This window comes from Macaca fascicularis, chromosome 17 (genome assembly GCF_037993035.2).
Source record: "Macaca fascicularis isolate 582-1 chromosome 17, T2T-MFA8v1.1".
Classification (NCBI taxonomy): domain Eukaryota; kingdom Metazoa; phylum Chordata; class Mammalia; order Primates; family Cercopithecidae; genus Macaca; species Macaca fascicularis.
The window spans coordinates 7,846,362-7,866,258 of record NC_088391.1 but is presented as its reverse complement, the minus strand read 5'-3'; the positions used below and the strand labels follow the sequence as shown (position 1 = coordinate 7,866,258).

Here is a 19,897-nt window from a genome sequence, read left to right as displayed (position 1 = left end):
GACCTCTGGAGTCCGAGCTCTTCTCCGCGGGAGGCACAGGCTCCGGTTGCCCGAGTCTCTGCCACCCAGAGAACTTTCAAGCAAAGCTCTTATCCCGGGCCCAACCCTGGGCAGTCGGAGGTCGCACGCCTGCCTGAGTCACCCCGCGCCCTCGGCTGCCCAAAGACCAGTCTCGGGCGGCCTGTGCCTCTTCTCCCCTCCTTGGCGAACCCTCGGGCCTTGCGGAGAAGCAGCGGCTGGCCCAATTCGCAGAGCCAAGTCGGGTACGGAGCCTCGGAGAGGGCGACGGCTTCTGCGCGGGGTCCGAGGACAAGTTTCTGCGCCTCCACCAACTAACTGGTCGCGGAGCTTCAGTTCTTTGCCTGGTGAAGTTTGCTGTGGAAAACCTAGTGAGTTTATTTACGAGGAAGGGCGTCCTGAAACTAGGCAGTGTTCGGCAAAGATCAGTGGGAAGAGGAACAAAATTCCTATCTGCAGCGACAGTGTGGGGACTTGCCAGAGGAGAGGGGCTGCCGGGGGACTGGTGGGGGACTTTAGAAACAGCAGCTTCCATAAAACATAAACGATGACAGCCATAAAACAATAGCTACTATTTGTGGAGGGATTCCTAATTGCCGAATTAGCATTTTACTTTTTTTTTTTTTGGTTTAAACCTCACAGCAACTCCAATGAAGTAGCATTTGCCTCCACTCTCTGGATGAGGAAACTGAGTCACTGACCTGGAATCATTTTATCAGGACTACGGGCTGGACCAATATTTGAGGGACCTGGGATGCGAGCGCAGATTTGCCCCACCCCAGAGCCCAGGCGGGCGTGGAGAACTGCAGGGAAAGAGCACGCTCAGCGATAAGCAAGTTCCTCTTTCTGATCCGGGGGACTTACTTTTATCCCGAGGGACTCGATTTCTCTCTCCAATGAAACAAAACAAAACGGCAACAACAAACAGCGTCTATCTTTGCAAAAAGTGAAAGAAAAGCAGCGACTCCTGGGAGTGAGGTACTGGTATTGAACCCAGGGAGCGCCGGGGACGGCCGTCGGGTGCACTGTCGGGCTCAGGCGCCCACCTGAGAGCTTCGTGCAGGGAAGAGCAGAGTGGTCCTAGGGGTTGGAAGCCCTCTAAATCCGGGCATCTTTGCCTCTAACATAAGACACTTTTGGCCCTCGGTCTCCGGGTACGGAGACTCATCCAAAACAACGCTTCTTTTGGAAGGGTCACGGAAAACGGCCTCGCCTGCGTCCTCAGCTTTGGGAGGAAAGAGGAGACCCGACCACGGTGGGAGCCAGTGGTGGGTTTCACCACCGGCAGCACTGAGGCGTCAGGTGGGCGGCGCTTGACTCCGCCAGGATGCAATATTGGCCAGGGGTACTCCGAACTGTCTCCCACGCTCTAGGTTCTGTTGCCTGAGAAAGTCAGCTTGAGAAGACATTCTTAAATTAAAAATAAAACAAAACTGGAAATTCATCCCCTTACAGGGTGCTCCAACTCAAAACTCAAGTGTACAATTTCTTAATTACCTGGTTTTCCCTGATTAGTGCTGAAAATAAATAGACGCTGATCAGCCTGGCCATCATGGCGAAACCGTCTCTACTAAAAATACAAAAATTAGCCGGGCGTGGTGGTGTGAGCCCGTAATCCCAGCTACTCAGCAGGTTGAGGTAGGAGAATCCCTGAAAAAAAGAGGAACCCGGGAACGACAGAATGAGACCCTGTCAAAACAAAAACAAAAACAAAACAAGAAACCTGCTAATTTAATCTTAAAAGTGAATCCGAATCATCCCACTGCCAGAAAGCTTTGAAACAAAGTGAGGAGAATCAGTTTTCATCTCTTCCCATATTATCCGTATTTATTAAGCATTTCCCACAAACATAACCTGAAAACAAGACCCAGACCTTGAAAAGAAGACAGACCTGGGATGCACAGACCTGTTTGTAAAGAACTGTTTCGTAATTTTAAAATGTTAAATAAGATAACTGGGTTTCCAAACCTTCCAATGACATACGTTTTCATAATTTCTAAAGATGTGAAAGTCATACTGGCGCGTGAATAGTTTGTTTCCAAAGCATGCCAGGCCACTGTGCTTGTCTTCAGCACAGCCTCTACCTTGAAACAGGAATTACATCCACATCCTAAATAGAAAGTTCCAAATATCTTTGGTTTAGTGGTCACCCAGGGGTCCATCTTTCTCCCTCATCCCCAGATCCAGGCCTGTCTCCCCTTGCCTTCCCTGCCAGCAGTGTGGAACTGGGGCACAGGGACTCTTGTACTGCTCCTAAGCCAGCCCTGTCGCTGTTCGCCCTGCCTTGCAAGATGTTCTCTTCCTCAGAAGAAAGGGGTGCAAGTTGTAAGATGTGCAGCAGAGAAGTGTGCAGCTAGAGAACAGGAAGAGGAGGGATGAGAAGGGGAGGCAGAAGGAGGAGGAGGAGAAAGAGATTAGGAAGAAAAAGGAGGAGGAAGAGGAGGGAGAGGAGGAGGAAGAGGAGGGAGAGGAGGAGGAGGGGGAGGAAAGGAAAGGAGAGCAGCAGGAAGAGGAGGGGGAAGAAGAGGAGGAGGAGGAGGAAGAGGAGGACTCACTGTATTCCACTGGCATCAATTTCACGGGATCTTTGAAAACTCAAACATTTCCATTCAATTATTTCTAAACTTAAAGTGGTCGCCCGAGTAAGAATGACTTTGTTTATGGGCAGATTAAGGCATTCGGTCCAGCTCCCCTGCTGTGTACTGGGGAGACTTCCAATGTGTACGGTACAGTTTCCATTGTCTTTGAAGAGTCGGCTTCTCTAAACAGGTTCCAAGGTGGAGTGCTGTGGGCGGGCAGGGATGTGTGCAACAGCCACAAACAACGCCAATCCTGTATCACTAAAAGAGGGCCCCAATACTACAGAAACCAATGGCTCTTTTTCTTTCGGAAGGCCTGCCAGCATCTACCCGCGGGGCCCCAATTAGCACATGCGCCTGAGAGAGCGGGTTTTCCCCTTTGGTCTAAGGTGGGCCCCCGCAATTGCCGACCCATTCAACTGCCAGGGCGGGTGGTCCACGCCCGGGGTCCTCCTAGGCCCTCTGCTCCTCCTCGGCGAGTGGTTGATGCCGCTCAGCCAGGAGCAGTTCCTGCCTCTCACCGTGGTTCCTGTGGCCGCCGAGGCGCGACGCTGGAGGGCTGTGGCGACGCGCTAAGGCCAGGTGGCAGGCGGCCCTCTCGGGCGGCAACTGGGGCAGCGGGCGGCACAGCACCTCCGGGGGGCGGCGGCGGCGGCAGAAGCTCCTCGCCGGAGGTCACGGCGCAGTCCTGCTCAGGCTCCGCGACCCCGCCACCCCCGACCGCTGTCCCGCCGCCGCGCTTCTTGTCCTCCTCCTTTTTCCACTTCATGCGGCGGTTTTGGAACCAGATCTTGATGTGTCTCTCTGTCAAGTTCAACATCACAGCCAGCTCCACCCGGCGCGGCCGTGAGATGTACTTGTTGAATAGGAACTCCTTCTCCAGCTCTAGCAGCTGTGCGCGCGTGTAGGCCGTGCGCGTCCGCTTGTTCTCCTCCGGCTCCGCCGCGTAGGCGCCGCCTGCGGGCGACACAGGGCGTGAGTGTGGCCCCCGGAGCCCCGCACAGTGCCCACCCTCGCAGCCCAGCCCCTTCAAGGGGATTAGGGAGTCCTAGCGCTACCAGTTGCTCCCGCCGGAGCCACGGAGCATCCCATTTCAGCGCCTAGTGTAGACGCGCGAAGCCCTTCCCTAGTAAAGGAAGCCTTTTTATTGGAGGCCAAACCCGAGTCGGCTCTTGCCGTGAGCCTAGGCTTGGGTCAGCCAATGAGTGGTCCTTGAATGCGCTCGTTTAATCGGTGTTAATCAACTGATTGATGTTGATTTAAATGTAGGTAATAGATAGTTAAACCGACTGGATCCTACCAAAACAATAAAACGCCCTTAATTCAGGGCTTAAAAAAACCTCCTGACGGTGATCCACAAATGTAAGAAATACATTTCAGATCGTTGTGTAGTTCACACACGGACATTGTAGTCAGTTATACGGACAAATCTTAAGAACGTAAAACAAACGTTTACCACTTATGATGCTATCTACTTTTCCCCCCACTATCTGCTATTTCGTTTAAAAAATACTAATCTCAACCTAGTAAATTGATTTTATGACCTGCGAATGGGTGCAACCTGCAGTTTGAAAATCTTTGTGCTAATGGAGACTGTGATACATTTTGTTATATCGGACCATGTATTTCCTCTCTATATATTATATCGTAATTAGTCACAACCTGACAGCCAGCAAATTCTCCATACTTGTTTTAACTTCAGCGAGACTTCTGCCCTCGAAGTGAAGAGCATATTGTTCTAGGGGTCACGTTGGCTACAGCAGAACTCTGGCAGCTCCAGACTCTACGCCCTGGATCCCAAATGCCCTCAGAGGTGTTGAGGGGAGACACAGGGGCCCTAGCCCAGCTGCCGAACCGACAGCCCCACGGAGGAGGGGGCAGTGGTGCAGAAACAAGCCTCCTGTGTCTCCAAGATGCAACAGGACGCCCTGGACAAGGAGGTTGGAGACCCACATTCACTGCCCCTGCGCTCAGCCAGGTCCCAATATTTTCTTTTCTGTGCAAAATACTGACTGCACCCGGACTGTGGATGCTGACGCGGGAAATTCCACCAAAGCTCCGGGGAGAGACTTGTTTTAGAGCAAAGGCCGCGGACATTTCTCCTGTGAATGTTGGCTAAGCCTTAGGAATTGAAAGGCGAGTGTGTGTGCGTTGGGGGCGGGTTAATTTCGCGATGGAACCCTACTGGGTTTCCCCCCAGGTCGAGAAAAGGCGCCGGAAGCTGAAGCAGAGGCTCAGACCCTAGTCCAGGGAGAGTCCTACTCGCTGGGGGCATCCCCGAATCTACCTGGCATCCCAGGCCTGGGAGAGAAGCGAGGCGGGCCTTCAAAAAACATTTTGAAAGGCTCTCTAAAGTTTTTACATTAAACCCACACGTCTCTGGGTTCCTGCTTTAGGCTGCGGGCTTGGTGAAGGCCCTGCGAGAGACTGCTCAGGAAGAGACTGCCCGGGGTGCACTACTCCCGGGGGGCCTGTGCCTGTGGCAGGGGTGGAGGTTGAGGATGGTGGGAAAAAGTCAAGGGCGCCGAGCCTGGGCCCTTCCCCAAGGCGCAGGGCGAGGCAGTTTAGGTGCCAGCTGGCCAGTGCTGCTGAAGCATTTGGGGGTCAATGTGTTTCAAAACCTCTGTTGTCATTAGCATTCAGATTCGTACTGCCAGTGAGAGCCCTTTTGTCACTTCGCTCTTCCCAGGGGCAGGTGGGTTTGCAATTTTTGAATTCCGGCTCCATCGAAAGTTTCCCCTAGAGGAACCCGGGGATAGCAGCCGGCCCCAGAGACGGCTTCCTGGGGAAGAGAGGGGAGGTCAGCTCCTTCCCCGAGAGTCGAGCGTGCAGCGGGTTAGAGGGCGCCAGCAAAGGCCTGGGGCCAACTCGAGCCCGAGATTGTCGCCCTACTTGGGTCCCCCGAACCCACGCCAAGTCTGCTGATTTGCCTTCTGTTTTTACTTTCTGGCTTCTTGGGATCAGCCTAAGCCCAAGTCCTCCAGAGCAGAGGTATCCCCGCTTGGGTTGGGATAAGGACGTTACTCCACCTCACAAAACCTCTTTCGGAGACCAGCTGTCGCCCATTTCCTGAGGAAGGCCCAGGCCGGGAGAGCAGGAGCTCCGAGGGCCTAGGAGGCCAGAAGAGAGGCCTGGAGGGCAGGCAGCCCTGGAAGGGAATTGGTTGGGGAATGGGAACCCCCTACCTTTGTTCAAGGGACTGTCCTCCCGCCTCCTAAGAACCCCGCATTTCCGGAGACGTCAAGGCCTTTCGCCAGGGCCGCGCGAGCTGGGTAAGTTCGCAGAGGCGCCGCGGCAGCTTCTGGCGCCCCTGTCAAGTGGGTTTCGCTGGAGGTGGGGACGACTGCAGCGCAGTTCAGCCCTCGTCCTGCTTCAGGACCTTCGCCTTAGCGAGAAAGTGAACTAGGAAGGGGAACGTCCCGCGGACCCCGGGCGAGCTGGGGTCCCCCTCCCTCTCCCGCACAAAGCCCCGCCTGTCTGCAGCTGGGCTCAGTGTCAGGCAGGGCTGGCCAGACCCCGCAGATGGGCGCTGAGGATTCTCGGGGTGCGCCGGGGGACGCCGGCTCGAGCTGTTCCCCCTACTCCCGGCTGCCAGTTGAAAGGAAAAGGCAACTATTTACGGTGCAGGTGTGACCAGAAGTGGCTGCGGCACGGCAGCGATGACAGTGTGTAGCGGCGACCACACAGGCCGCGCCGGAACTCGCCGCCCGAGCGGGGCCGCGAAGGACCCGGGGGCTACTCTGTGCCTCCGGCTCCCGGCTCCGGGAAACACCTTCTGTTCTCCGCCTGCCCCGAGGGCCGCAGGCACCAGGCCTCTCGCCTCCCCACTGGCTAGGCAGGGAGAGCCCATCTCTTGCAGAATTACTTCCTGGGAAGCAGCGCGGGGAGACAGCTTCAATTGCTTTCGGTTGGTGAAAAACGAATTCGCTTCTCAGATTGCTCTCCTAGCCGCCAGACTCTGACGTAGAGAGGCCGGCCTTCAGCCTCGCGGTGCCTTGCCCCAGCCCCTTCCTCTTTACTCCCATCCTGTTTCCCCAACCAGGGAAGCCGGACACTATGGGATTGGGTGCAGTTTCCTTTCCCTCCCTGCCTTTCTGCACCTACCTGGCGCCCCTAGATGCCTGCCCTTCCTTAACGAAGTGCGGGAAGTGAGAGGATCCGGGGCTCCGAAGGCGATCTGGGGCCTGGGTCAGAGGCACCCTTGTCCCTACTCGGCTTCCTCGACGTGCACTACCAAGGAGTCCTGGGTTCCCGGATCCCCTGCTCGAGGAGGATCTATAGTGTCCGAAGCCCTGAGCTGGACTCAGCCTTAGCTCTCTAGGGATGGCGCTGGGGGCGCGGGCTCCTGGGGCGAAGATGGGCTCCGTGTACAGGGAAGGAAGGAGTTTACGCTCCCAGGAGAGTAGGGTGGGAAATATGCTTCAAACTGGACCAGAGAAGCGCTGCTGTGAGGGATGGCCTCGTTAACTCCCCGATGTAGTTTAGTCCGACCTGGGATAATCCAAGGTGCCGGGAACAGAGAGAAGGCTCCTGGGAGCTCTTGGAGGTAGGGCGGCCGGGTGAGAACCGGAAAGGAGAAAGGGGTGGGGAGCCAGGCTTACCTGCCCACTGGCCTTTCCACGCGTGAGCTTTGGTAGACTTCATCCATGGGAAAGGCAGTTGGACGCGGTTGGGCTCCTCCAGGACGCCCGGCTCGGCTCCCTCCGGGAAGGGCCCGGAGGGCGGATGGGGGAGCGCGAGCTGAGCCGGGAGGTGGTGGTGGAGGTGCGCCACCGCGGGGTCATCGGCGAGCGGGGGCACCTCGTACGGGGAGATGTCCGGGGGGCTGCCCTGCTCCAGCGCGCCCAGGGCACCGGGGAACGGGGGTGGCGGCGGCGGCGGGGGCTGGCGGCCCATGTACAGGCACGCAGGGGGGCTGGCGCTGAACTCCGGCGCTGGGCCTCGCTGGAACGCGCATGGGTCCTTGTAAAGCTGCGTGGCCGCGTAGTACTGCTCCTCGCCGTTCATGGCTACGGCCCGGGCTTGGGCACCGAGAGCCGGGAGTCGGGAGCTGGGGCCGAGGACTTGGCACTGTGCGGCGTTCCCACTCCCGGCGCCACCCCTGCTCGCTTTGACAGCACCGCACTGATCTCGGAGCGAACCCACAGCCTGCGGGGACCGGCGGGCCGGCCGCCGCGCCATAGGCTCCGCGGGGCCCCACGTGGTTCAGCCGGGGGCCGTGATTGGCCTGGCTGACAGCCCTAAGAGGAGAGGCCAGGTACCCGCGAGCACCTGCTTTCATTCCAATTTTGTCTCTCAGCTGAGTTTGCTGCACACCCCTGAACCGGCAGCTGGCGGTGCTCTGCAAAGTGGGCGCTCATGAAAACAGAATCATTCATTTACAGAAACATTTTCCCCGTGGCTTAGACGTTTCTATTTTCCTATATTTTTCTATTTTCCTACATTTTCTACTATATTTGATAATGGACATAGTGTGTTTGTTAATTGATATAGTTTACAAGGAGACCTGTTGAGCTTTTAATTTCTTTTAACTGTTGGGGAAAATGATGAAAAAGGTTTGCAGACCCAGCTGTCTAGCTCGGAAGAATTTGATTCTATTTTATTTATGAAGTTTGTTCACAGCCACCAAGGTGTCGGTTAAAAAACACACAAAACTCTGGCATTCGTTGTGTGTTTTTACTTGTGGATGTGCTACAAGTACTGGGGTATAAATGGTAACTTCTGAAGCATTCGCAGAGACTTTTGTAAATTCTTTTTTTTTAATTGAAGGGTATTACAAATTTTGGTTTAGAAAAATTGGGGCCCATTTGGCCAACCCGGAATGTAGCTTCCCAGTACAGCGAGGGGGAAAGACGCGCGCGGCCTTCTTCTTGGGACTGCGAGGCAGGGGCAGGTGTTGGCACGAGGGTTCCAGACCCTTGACCACTCTCTACGGGCTGGACCCTGGCGGAGTTTGCCGGCGGAGAACACCCACTCTCTTCTGCTTGCAATTGAAATAAGGCAAGCGGGAGAGGGGGAAGTGAAAGAAGAATTACCTATTTAGAAAAAGAAATAAAAACGCTGCATTTTCCATGATAACGTCTGTGCTTGTCTTCAAGTCATTCGGTAACTTCTGGACATTCTGGGGTCCTGACATAAATAGGGCCACGTTTTCTGCACGCACTGACGCGGATGGATGACCTCCGGGTGGCGGTGGCGTCCAACCCCGGCCTGGGCATGACCCGCTAGGCCTGGCGGCCGGACCAGCCTCTGACCGGGCACTGCCAAAAGGAGGATGTTTCTTGAAACGCCACTGAGGGTTTTAGAAAAACTAGACACCTTTGCGGAAACGGCTCAGCAAGAGAGAGCGTGAACCACAAAGAACCAAGCCAGGGAAAAATCACTGCACCGCCTTTCTTAAACAACGTACCAACATCCAATGACCTTTGAGAGTCGATTTTTAATGTATTTCTTCCTACTGGAAATATTTGTATTTTAAGTGCGGATTGAATGCTCTATTCTGAGTACTCTTTATTTTTATTAAAAGACAAAAAGCTAGTAGGGAATGTGGACTTCTCTGCAGATTCCTTGTCTCGCGGGAGGCTGGTGTAGTCTCAGCATTTGCTCCGATGTGTGAGAGCTCATGTGTGTGGCCCTGATGTGTGGTTCCCTGGCTTGTAGATGCCCTTGCTGTCACCGAAGACAGGCTAAGGGAAGCACGGTGTCGGACAGGGAGAGTTTCGGTGATTTCTTCAGGGAAAAGTGCCACCTGCAGTCTTGGTGGGGGCAGAGAGTGAAAGGCGGTGGGGCTGCGCACCTAATCTCTGTGCGCCCGCGTCAATGAGTCCATTGTCTGCGGCCCGGAGAACTCTACCCTATCGCCCTGGCCGCGAGTGACCACATCGATCAGGAGGGCAGACTGGAGGGGGTTGCCCGGCCACGGCGTGTTGACCCTTGGAGATAATCTGCCGAGTCGCCGCGGGTTGACTTGGCGACGTGGTTATGAGCGGACGGCGAGCTCCGCTCAGGACAAAGATCGGCCACTTTTCCCCTCCCCCTCCTCTTCCTCTCCCTTCCCCTCCTCCCTGGGCACCCCCACACCCGCTCTGGACTCAGTCTGCGCCCCACTCTCCCTCCCCTGCTCCCCGCCTCGCCGGCCACCCCCGGAGTGTTTACTTTGCACTTCTCAACTAATTGCACATTTCTGTAAATTGGTCTCCATTTCGATGCTTCATTTGCTTCCATTTAATATTTTTGCTCGGCCCTGCAGAAAGAAAAGAGGCTCTCAGCAGAAAGCAATCCGCCCATTGCGGTCGCCGCCTAAAACCCGGGTACCCCGGGCTGTAGGGGAGGAGGCGGGGAGCGCCGGAGGTGTTCCACGGAGGCGCGTTCTCACTTTCACCATTAGCATTTTCTGCTGCCTGCGACCTAATGAAGGGACCCAGGAAGCAAAGGTCAAACAACCATTTATTATTATTGTTATTATTATTAGAGGAGACGAAGTTATCTGGAATTTTATCACTTACAGCCGTATAAAAAACGTATCCCGGGGAGCCCTCCGCTGAGTAAGGTCGTGTGTTGTACTCCCCTGTGGATCTAGCTTCTGGTATCGTAAAATCGCCGAGTCCATTACAGGCGAAATGCGTTTCCGCTCTGAATCCCCGCTGAAGCCTGCGCCCCCTCCAAGCTGCCTCGCCCACAACAGGCCCGGCAGCGATACAGAGCCATTAGGCGAGCACCTTCCCGAGCCATTTAACAGCAGCTCTTATGGATAAATAAACAAAAAAGGCTGTAAACCAATTAAAGTGTGGACAGTGAAAAAGTCGTTTATTAGCAGGACGTCCTGATAGTTCTCGCTGATACTGGAGGTCCTCGCCTGCCCTCTTCCCCCTTTCCCTTCACAGAGACGCGGTTTGCACCCGGGAGAACACAGGTTACCTTGTTCTCGGTAAGTGGCTAAGTCTTCCTCAGTGGTTTCAGAGGCATGCCACGGGCTGAATTTGGCTTGGTGATAAGATTTTTAAGCCATTGCATCCCATTATAAATGAAAAAAAGATGAATCCCACTTAATTCCAAGGTATACATCATGAATGCACATGGAATTTATATTCATTTTATAATTAAATCTCTATTGAAAATAAAAATTAAATTATTTCTTGAGTTGGAAAATTCTGTAAAGCAAACGATGTGACGTGTGGAATGAGAATCCTTGTATAACTGATTGCACTTTTGTTCATTAGCATTTCATTCAATGAGCACTAATGTAGGCAGGTTTTCATTCTCCTAAGTCTAATCAATTTTTCCCTCCTGCTGATTTATGAATACCCAGACTTGGTCGGGCGCAGTGGCTCAGGCCTGTAATCCCAGCACTTTGGGAGGCCGAGACGGAGGGATCACGAGGTTAGGAGATCTCGAGACCATTCTGCCTAACACGGTGAAAAAAATTACAATTAAAATTACAATACAAAAAAAATTAACTGGGCATGGTGGCGGGCGCCTGTAGACCCAGCTACTCAGGAGGCTGAGGCAGGAGAATGGCGTGAACCCGGGAGGCGGAACTTGCAGTGAACCGAGATCGCGCCACTGCACTCCAGCCTGGGCGACAGAGCGAGACTCCGTCTCAAAAAATAAAATAAAATAAAATAAAATAAAACAATAAATAAATACCCAGAATTTGGTATCTAGGTCTGAGAGGGACCAGGGAAACCCAGCTTGAGTTGTGGGGATTGGAGAGAGGAAAGGACCTCAGACTTTGAATGAAGGGTTTTCCAAGATTCGTAGGGCTAAGCAATCTAGTGAAAATAAGCGGAGAGCTGAAATTATTTTCTGGATGATTCAGTGCTCCCTGAACTGTACAGATAAAAGCAGCTTAAAAACATAATTGAATTGGGTAATTGTCTTATTCCATACCTGTTAGCTCTCTCTGGTGTGAAAGGAGTAGAGGGGCAGGAGGGGGGTGCTCGGTGTGCCCAGTACTGTCTGCTGCTGCCTCCAGCCACTGCTCAAGGCTTCCTCCCTTGGGAGTGGGGCCCCCAGACATGAGCTCTTTCCACTTTTGGTTTAATCCTTCCGTGGCCCTCAGTTCACTCTGCTGATGAAAGGAAAATTATGAAAGGACGTCGAGGCTCCAAAGGATCTGAGGTCAGCTGTTGCTCCCCACTCCTGGTGTTCCCAGTGGCCCACCCCCTATAGCTCTGGACTCACCCCTTTGGTTGTCTCATCTCTGGTTGTACCTTCCAGATGTGCAGTCTCCAGAAATCCTTGCTGCTTCCTTTCTGAGCTTAGTCCTGGGTAACCAGTTCCTTACTTCCACACAGTTCCTTTTCTTTGCCTTCCACCTCCTCCTCCCACCACCATTTCCTATGACTAATCCTTTGTTCTCCTAGGAGCCTCTCCTTACTTCCAGGTTCCTGCTGCAGCCCAAAGAAGGCTTCACCCACACTATCCTCCAGTCTCCTTTCTCAACCTTGCTACATTTCACATGGTTTATGGTTTGAAGGACCCAGATTTTTGGTAACATGTACTGATCAAATGCCTGTAGATCTCTTACTGTGCACCTGCCTGCACACTCTTTGAGTGACCAAAACTCATTGGTAGAAATATGCTTTGGCTTTGGTGGGCCATAGAAAGGTCAGGAGCTGCATACCCTTGTCCTCTACATCAGGTTTTGCTCTGCACAAGCTGTGTGTCCCTTGCTAAGTTATATGACTTCACTAAGCTTCCCTGTCCTTATTTGTAAAATGGAAATAATAGCACTGTCCCATAAACTGGCCCCGTTGCATATAGTAAGCATAACGGCAAATGCATGGAGCCAGGCATTGTTCAAGTATTTTCCAATGTTAACCCCATGAGCCAGTTACTGTCATCCCATTTTCCACTGGAGAAAATTGAGGCCCAGTGATGTTACTTGCCCAGAATCATATAGCTAGTAAATGGCAGAGCCTAGATCCAAGCAGAGATGATGTGGCTTTTTCTTTTCTTTTCTTTCTTTTCTTTCTTTTTTTTTTTTTTTGACAGAATTTTGCTCTGTTGCCCAAGCTGGAGTGCAATGGCGTGATCTTGGCTCACTACAACCTCCACCTCCTGGGTTCAAGTGATTCTCCTGCCTCGGAAGTAGGTGGGGTTGCAGACATGTGCCACTATGCCTGGCTAATTTTGTATTTTTAGTAGAGATGAGTTTTCACCATGTTGGTCAGCCCGGTCTTGAACTCCTGACTTCAGGTGATCTGCCCGCCTCAGCCTCCCAAAGTACTGTACTGGGATTACAGGCGTGAGCTGCCAGGCCCAGCTGTTTTTTTTTTTTTTTTTTTTTTGAGACTGAGTTTTGCCTGTCGCCTAGGCTGGAATGCAGTGGCACGATCTCGGCTCACTGCAGCCTCTGCCTCTGGGGTTCAAGCGATTCTCCTGTCTCAGCCTCTCTAGTAGCTGGGATTACAGGCACACACCATCATGCCCGGCTAATTTTTGTATTGTTAGTAGAGACAGGGTTTTGCCTGTTGGCCAGACTGGTCTCAAAGTCCTGACCTCAAGTTATCTGCCCACCTCAGCCTCCCAAAGTGCTGGGATTTCAGGCGTGAGCCACCACGCCTGGCCCTGATGTGGCCTTAAAATCCATTCTGTTGGCTGTGACACAATACGATCTTACTATATAGTAGGCACCCAAAGAATGTTTTTATTGTTTTTGTGAGAATTCAATGAGACAAAACATCTAATGTTCCTGGCACTTTGAAAGCATTCAATAAATGATCATCTCTTCCTTTCTCCCCCAGCATTGCTTTTAATGTGCATGTAAGCATTGAACTATTGGCTATTACTGCATCCAGAAGAATGGCAGACTATCACCATGAGCTGATGTCTAAAGATATTTCCAGATGGGTAGACCTGGAAAGGTACATTCAGGAACACTGGGAGGAAGTACTTAGTAGGTATATTACTCAGTGTTTTAGGGGAACGTGCCCCCAAGTACAGTCCTGCTTAAAAGGGATGGAGGAGGGGGATTGCTGGAGGACCCTCATGTAGCCATCAGGACACCACAGAGAGACTCTACAGGTGTGGAGAAGGGGCAGGGCCTTCTTTTTCACAGCCAGGAAAGCCAAAAGAAAGACTTGAGTGGGTGAACTAATCACAACTCAAAATGCTTTAGCTAGCCCAGTAGGTGTGGAACCCAGCATCTAAGTAGTATACTCTGGCCAGAGGCCACTCTCCTAGCATTGTCTGTGGTTCTTGCATTCTTGGGTTGGAGATGAAGCTGTCATCATAAACTCAGAGGAAACCTTAAACTGCCTAGAGAGGGAAGGGAGTCATTCTAGTCTCTAGGCCAGAGCAGAGCTGGAATCCTGCCCCATTCCTGCTTTTTTTCACATCAGAAAAAGGGTCATGGTTAATTAACCCTGGTTGTCTTTGTGAGGGTGCAGGAACACTACTGTCAAAGTGATTCCTCTGTGTGTCCCCCCAAATCAAGATCCACATACAAATGTTAAAATTAGAAATCGATGGGGTTAAGATGGGAGAGTCAATGCTCAACTCAGAGCAGCACAAGTGAAGCCTTCTCTTTTGACAGCCTAGGCCAGGTCCACCGCCTCTCTTGCAAAGATTAAAGTAAAAGACTGACTGTGGTCTCAACTTTATCAAATTTTCCTATTAGGAATTCTTCTTATGGTAGGTATCTCTTAGCAGTGTATTGTTGTGCACAGAAACACAGTATTTGAAAACATTTATTTTTTATATTTTCTCCAGTTACATATTGCAACACATTTACCTTTAGGCAAATCTCAGAAAAATACAAACTCTTACTAATCAATGAAGTAACATGGATTTATAGGGAAGTGTGATTCATGAACTGTGTATATCAAGAATCAGTGGGATGCTTATAAAATGAAAATATCTGAGCCCAACCCCAGATCTTCTGAATAATGATATGGGGGTGAGTGAGACTCGGGAGTCTGCATTTTAAACATATACACAGTTATCCTTTTTTTTTTTTTTTTTTTTTTTGACAAAGTCTCACTCTGTTGCCTAAGCTGGAGTGCAGTGGCATGATCTTGGTTCACTGCAACCTCCTCCTCCCAGGTTCAAGCGATTCTCCTGCCTCAGCCTCCCAAGCAGCTGGGACTATGGGCACGCGCCACCATGCCTGGCTAATTTTTTTTGTATTTTTAGTAGAGATGGGGTTTCACTATGTTGGCCAGGCTGGTCTTGAACTCCTGATCTCTTGATCTGCCCGCCTTGGCCTCCCAAAGTGCTGGGATTACAGGTGTGAGCCACTGCGCCTGGCCACAGTCGTTCTTATGAACATGATAAATTAAGAACAACAGACACCTCATGTATAATTTATTTATTATATAGAGATTCATATACTCTCTTAAAGAACACATGAAGCATGCACATTCAAATAAAAATATACCTTGCATCATGAGGTTATGGTGAGGTTGAAATAAAGTAACCTTAGAAAAATGCCTAAGTCAGTGCAGAAAGCAGAAGTTCAATAGATGTTATTTTAACCCCTATATGGACAAGGCGCTTATCAATCCTCAACATTCTCATAGGTTTGCCTTTCTCTCTTAGACATTACCCATTTTAAAATTTTATTTATCTTCTTAATTGAGACAGGGTTTCCCTCTGTCACCCAGGCTGGAATGCAGTGGCACAATCTTACCTCACTACAGCCTCAATCTCCTGGGCTCAACCAATCTTCTCTCCTCAGCCTTCGGAGTAGCTGGGACTACAGGCATGCTCCACTATGGCCAGCTAACTTTTTCTTTTTTTTGGTAAAGACAAGGTCTTGCTATGTTGTCCAGGCTGGTCTTGAACTCCTGGCCTCAAGCGATCCTCCCACCTAGGCCTCCTAAAGTGCTAGGATTACAGGCATAAGCCACCCTGTTCACCATCTATTCTCTGTGACTAAGTATTAAGGGAGGATCAGCATGATCTTCCTTTGCTATTGTGTTTACTTGGACTGAGCTCTTTAGAAACAGCGGGACTCTCCTTGAGATGTTAGTGTGGCTCCAACATGGGCTCTGTGAACCTGAGCTGAGCATTTCCAGTCACGGTAGCTACCACATAAGGACAAATAAAGGAAGGCAATAAAAGCAAAGCAAATTGATTCATCTCCAGGCAGTACCATTAACTTGTGTCTTAATGCAATGCTCTGTCTACACTGAACATGACCAAATAGCTTCCTTTAAAGGTAAATGAATTTTATATAATTTGCAGCTAATTCCATTTAATTCTGCCCACATGAGCATGTGATAAGGGAATGTTAAACTGGTTAACAACAACAGGCTAAAAGGGGCGTTCAGGAGGAGCCAATATTTGATTTCCAAGTGCTGTGGCTCAACTCTGAGAAATCCAGATTACTATGAGTGTGTTGGTTTCTTGGTTATTTGCTTTCTGTTCTCCTAGCTCCTGAGTAAAGGGCAGCGAGAAAACACTAGGATCCCATCTGTCACAATGAGGCCAGTTACAAGAACAGCAACTACTCTTTTTTCTTTTTTAATAAAAATCACTCCTGGTCTGACAAATTCCCTTTGGACTGCAGGGAATCAGGAAGAGTAAAAATACTAGAATCAATAACAACTTTGTTATCTAGTAACTTAAACAACCCTTGCCTGCTGGGATGGCAGAACAGGCTTTCTTATCTTGGAAACAGGGAAACTTTCTGGATAGCAAATTATTTTTCACCAAATGTTTCTAACTGTATTAGGTTCCTAGAGAAAGTGCCTAAGGTAGGAACCATGCAAAATTGTAATCACTTAGACATGTTATTTTAAAACATGGGAAAGAATTAGGTCTTTAAACCTAACACATACTGTTTCCTCTTTCTATTCAATAGAATGTTGGCTGGCATGGTTGCTCACGCCTGTAATCCCAGCACCTTGGGAGGCCGAGGTGGGTGGATCACTTGAAGTCTGGAGTTTGAGACCAGCCTGGCCAACATGGTGAAACCCCATCTCTACTAAAAATACAAAAATTAGCCGGGCCTGGTGGTGTGCACCTGTAATCCCAGCTACTCAGGAGGCTGAGGCAGGAGAATCACTTGAACCTGGGAGGTGGAGGTTGTAGTGAGCCGCACTCCAGCCTGGGCGATAGAGTGAGACCCTGTCTCTCTCTCTCTCATACACACACACACACACACACACACACACACACACACACACATGTCAACAGTTGTATAATTATTTGAATACTGAAAACTTTGGGAAGTTCTTATTAAATGTCTGGATCATCTGGTCAACTTGATCTTCCTTCTTGTATCTGCACTTGCCCCGTGCTGTGCTCTCCTGAGAGCCTTCATCATTTGCATTGTGGTCTTGAGAGTCAGGAAAGCTCTCCACTGAACAATCTACCTAAAAAGCAGCAGGGAGTGGGCCTCATTTGATTTAGGTGTTGCACACTTATTTCTTTGCATGTAAGTAGTGATGATTTAGTTCAAGAACTATGAAATATGCTTTATTTTGAAGACAGCCATCTCTCCTATAGTGTGGCTGCATGCAACAGCAACTACGTTATGCACACACCCACCAAAGAGATTATTGTGACCCGATTCATTTAGATAATTGAAGGGAAAGTAGAGGCTGAGAAGCTTTAAGGATCAAGTTTGTCTTTACTGCTCCAATTTGCCCCCATGGTTCTCAATTGTATGCTGAGCTTTCAGTACAAACCCTATCATTTTGTCAGAGGTGTTTGAACCAGAGCAACTCCATCTTGAATGGGGCCTGGGTAAAATGAGGCTGAGACCTACTGAGCTGAATTCCCAGGATGTTAAGGCAGTCTTAGTTACAGGATGAGATAGGAGGTTGGGACAAGATACAGGTTATAAAGACCTTGCTGATAAAACAGGTTGCAGGAAAAAAGCCGGCCAAAACCCACCAAAACCAAGATGGTGACAGTAGTGACCTCTGGTCATCCTCACTGCTACACTACCACCAGCGCTATGACAGTTTACAAATGCCACGACAACATTAGGAAGTTACTCCACATAGCCTAAAAAAGGGAGGCATGAATAATCTACCCCTTGTTAGCAGATAATCAAGAAACAACCACAAAAATGGGAAAAAATGGGCAACCAGCAGCCCTCAGGGCTGCTCTGTCTATGGAGTAGCCATTCTTTTATTCTTTTACTTTCCTAATAAACTTGCTTTCACTTTACTCTATGGATCACCCTGAATTTTTTCTTGTGTAAGATCCAAGAACCCTCTCTTGGGATCTGTATCGGGACCCATTTCTGGTAACAATTTCACATTAACACCTCATAGATGTGTCTTTAAAGTCAGCACAGGCAGCTGTATATAATATCTACAATATATTCCATATATTCAAAATTAAATAGTATTATCTTTGTTTCCTAGATTTTATGGCCAGCCTACATATGTAAACTGACCTAATTTCTATTGGTTTTTCTTGGGAAAGAAGCATACATGGAACTAAAATTCAATTTAGGGGAAGAAATTTTTTTTCTTTCTCTACCAGTGGTGTATTGTAAAACACAATCAATCAGTGTTGTCTACTTCATTTGCAAAGCAATTTGTTAGACTCTGCCAACATGGTCACAGTCAAACCTTGAAGTTTCTAAAAGTTAGAGATTGCCATGAATCCAGATAAACAGCAGTGTTTTCTTACCTTCCCAGCAAATTGTGACAGGTGATAACAAAAAGGCAAACAAAAGTCTCTAACCCCTAGCCTGGTGTAATCCCGTCTCCTGCCCTGTAATTACACAGAATTGGGATTTTTCTCAAGAAAGTAGAGTGACATTATTTACCTTTTTGTATTTATATGACTGGTAGCCAAATTTAAATACAGTACCTAGCGAAATTCAGTAAGGAAAAGTACTGGGAAACATTAGAATTTTCCCCTCTTCCCCTGCTGTGTTTCCTTATGAACCTCTTCTCTGCAAGCCCTAGGTCATCTTTTAAGAGAAAACTGATCTTATGCCAGACTTATAACAGTCTAGGGTTTTGGTTTTGATTATTGCTTGATATGAGGAGAGAAAAGAACTGGAGATGGTTTCTGTATATTTCACCTGAAAAAACAATTTGACAAAGTTGATGGTGTTTCAAGAGAGTTTTTTTCAGTATGTTCGGTGAAGAGCAGTGGAGAGGTCTTGAAAACTAGATAGCCACATGGCCTGACCTGTTCCTCATTCTCATGTAATCCAAACTCCATTGTTCTACAAAGACATACTCAAAAAGAATCAGTTTTGTTCAACTTCTAAGAAAATCAGTAATTAGAGCAATAGAAATAACTAGCACCTCAGCACCAAATTTTGCCTGAAACCCTTGGACATCTGTCCAGTTCCTAGGTGTTTCACAAATTTTATCTCCTTTCTCTTGCTCTCTGCATCCACACGGAGCCTTGCAGCACATCTTCAGTTTAAGCCAAGGAGTCATTATAGTTCTTCCTCATTTGCTGCCTGGCAGAAACGCATTTTTTTTCCCAACAGATGAGCAAAGGTACGGGTGGCTCTCCATATCCCCAGGGGATTGGTTCCAGGACCCTATCCCACTCCCCGAAAACACCAAAATCCGAGCATTCACAGGTTGAAAAGGTCAGCTCGGCTCTCTGTATCCTCTACTTCCGCATCCTTGGATCCAACCAACCGCAGATTGAAAATAATGTGATTGGTTGGATCCCCCCAGTGCAGAACCTGCGGATGCGGAAGGTCAACTGTACTGAAGTCACAGTTTTGACTTTGTTGTTTTAGTTAAGCAGCTCTTTGAGGTTATAATGAATGCTATGAATCATTTCTCCAGAAAAACACATATATGTGTAAGTACACAATATTCTGCATGAGATTTTGGGAAATTCATAACCTCCACCCTCCCTTCCACAGTCCGTCTATCACCTGGAACCAGTCTGTGCCCACCTTGTACTTTTCATCTCTACTTGTGAATTTTTGGTTGCTGCTACTGTGCACTCTCTGGAACTTTATAACAGTTGCTCCCTTGTAAATATTCACAAGGATCATTGTTTGTTTATTGGACTGGGGATATTCGTGCTGTACACAGGGCACTTATATGTTGGATAATTATCGCTCAGTTTTCTTACTGTAATCACCTGCTCCACAAGGGTAATAAACATACTGAAGGTCAAATAGTGAGTTTGGAAGGTATGAAATAATAATTCTAAGATTAATTAGAAATTCATGGACTTACAGATGCTTTGAACTGTGACATTGATCTGTTGCCATAAATGGTAGTTTGGCTTAAGATTGTTTTTTCCTTCCTCCCCTTGTCTAAATATCTACTCTGTGCCAGGCACTGTTGCCAGGCTTTGGAGATTTAGGAGAATCAGACATGATTTTTTACCCTGGGGGCCTTAGATTC

General features: G+C 49.3%; 1 protein-coding gene across 1 annotated transcript; it reads right to left on the bottom strand.

The window, feature by feature from the left end:
* Positions 1 to 1,817: 1,817 nt before the first annotated feature.
* PDX1 (pancreatic and duodenal homeobox 1) lies at positions 1,818 to 7,709 on the bottom strand. Its single transcript, XM_005585535.4, has 2 exons — positions 7,199 to 7,709; positions 1,818 to 3,554 (listed from the first exon to the last, which is right to left on the bottom strand). Exons 1-2 carry the CDS (start codon positions 7,602 to 7,604, stop codon positions 3,115 to 3,117), a joined length of 846 nt encoding a protein of 281 aa, XP_005585592.2. The 5' UTR covers positions 7,605 to 7,709; the 3' UTR covers positions 1,818 to 3,114.
* Positions 7,710 to 19,897: the final 12,188 nt, after the last annotated feature.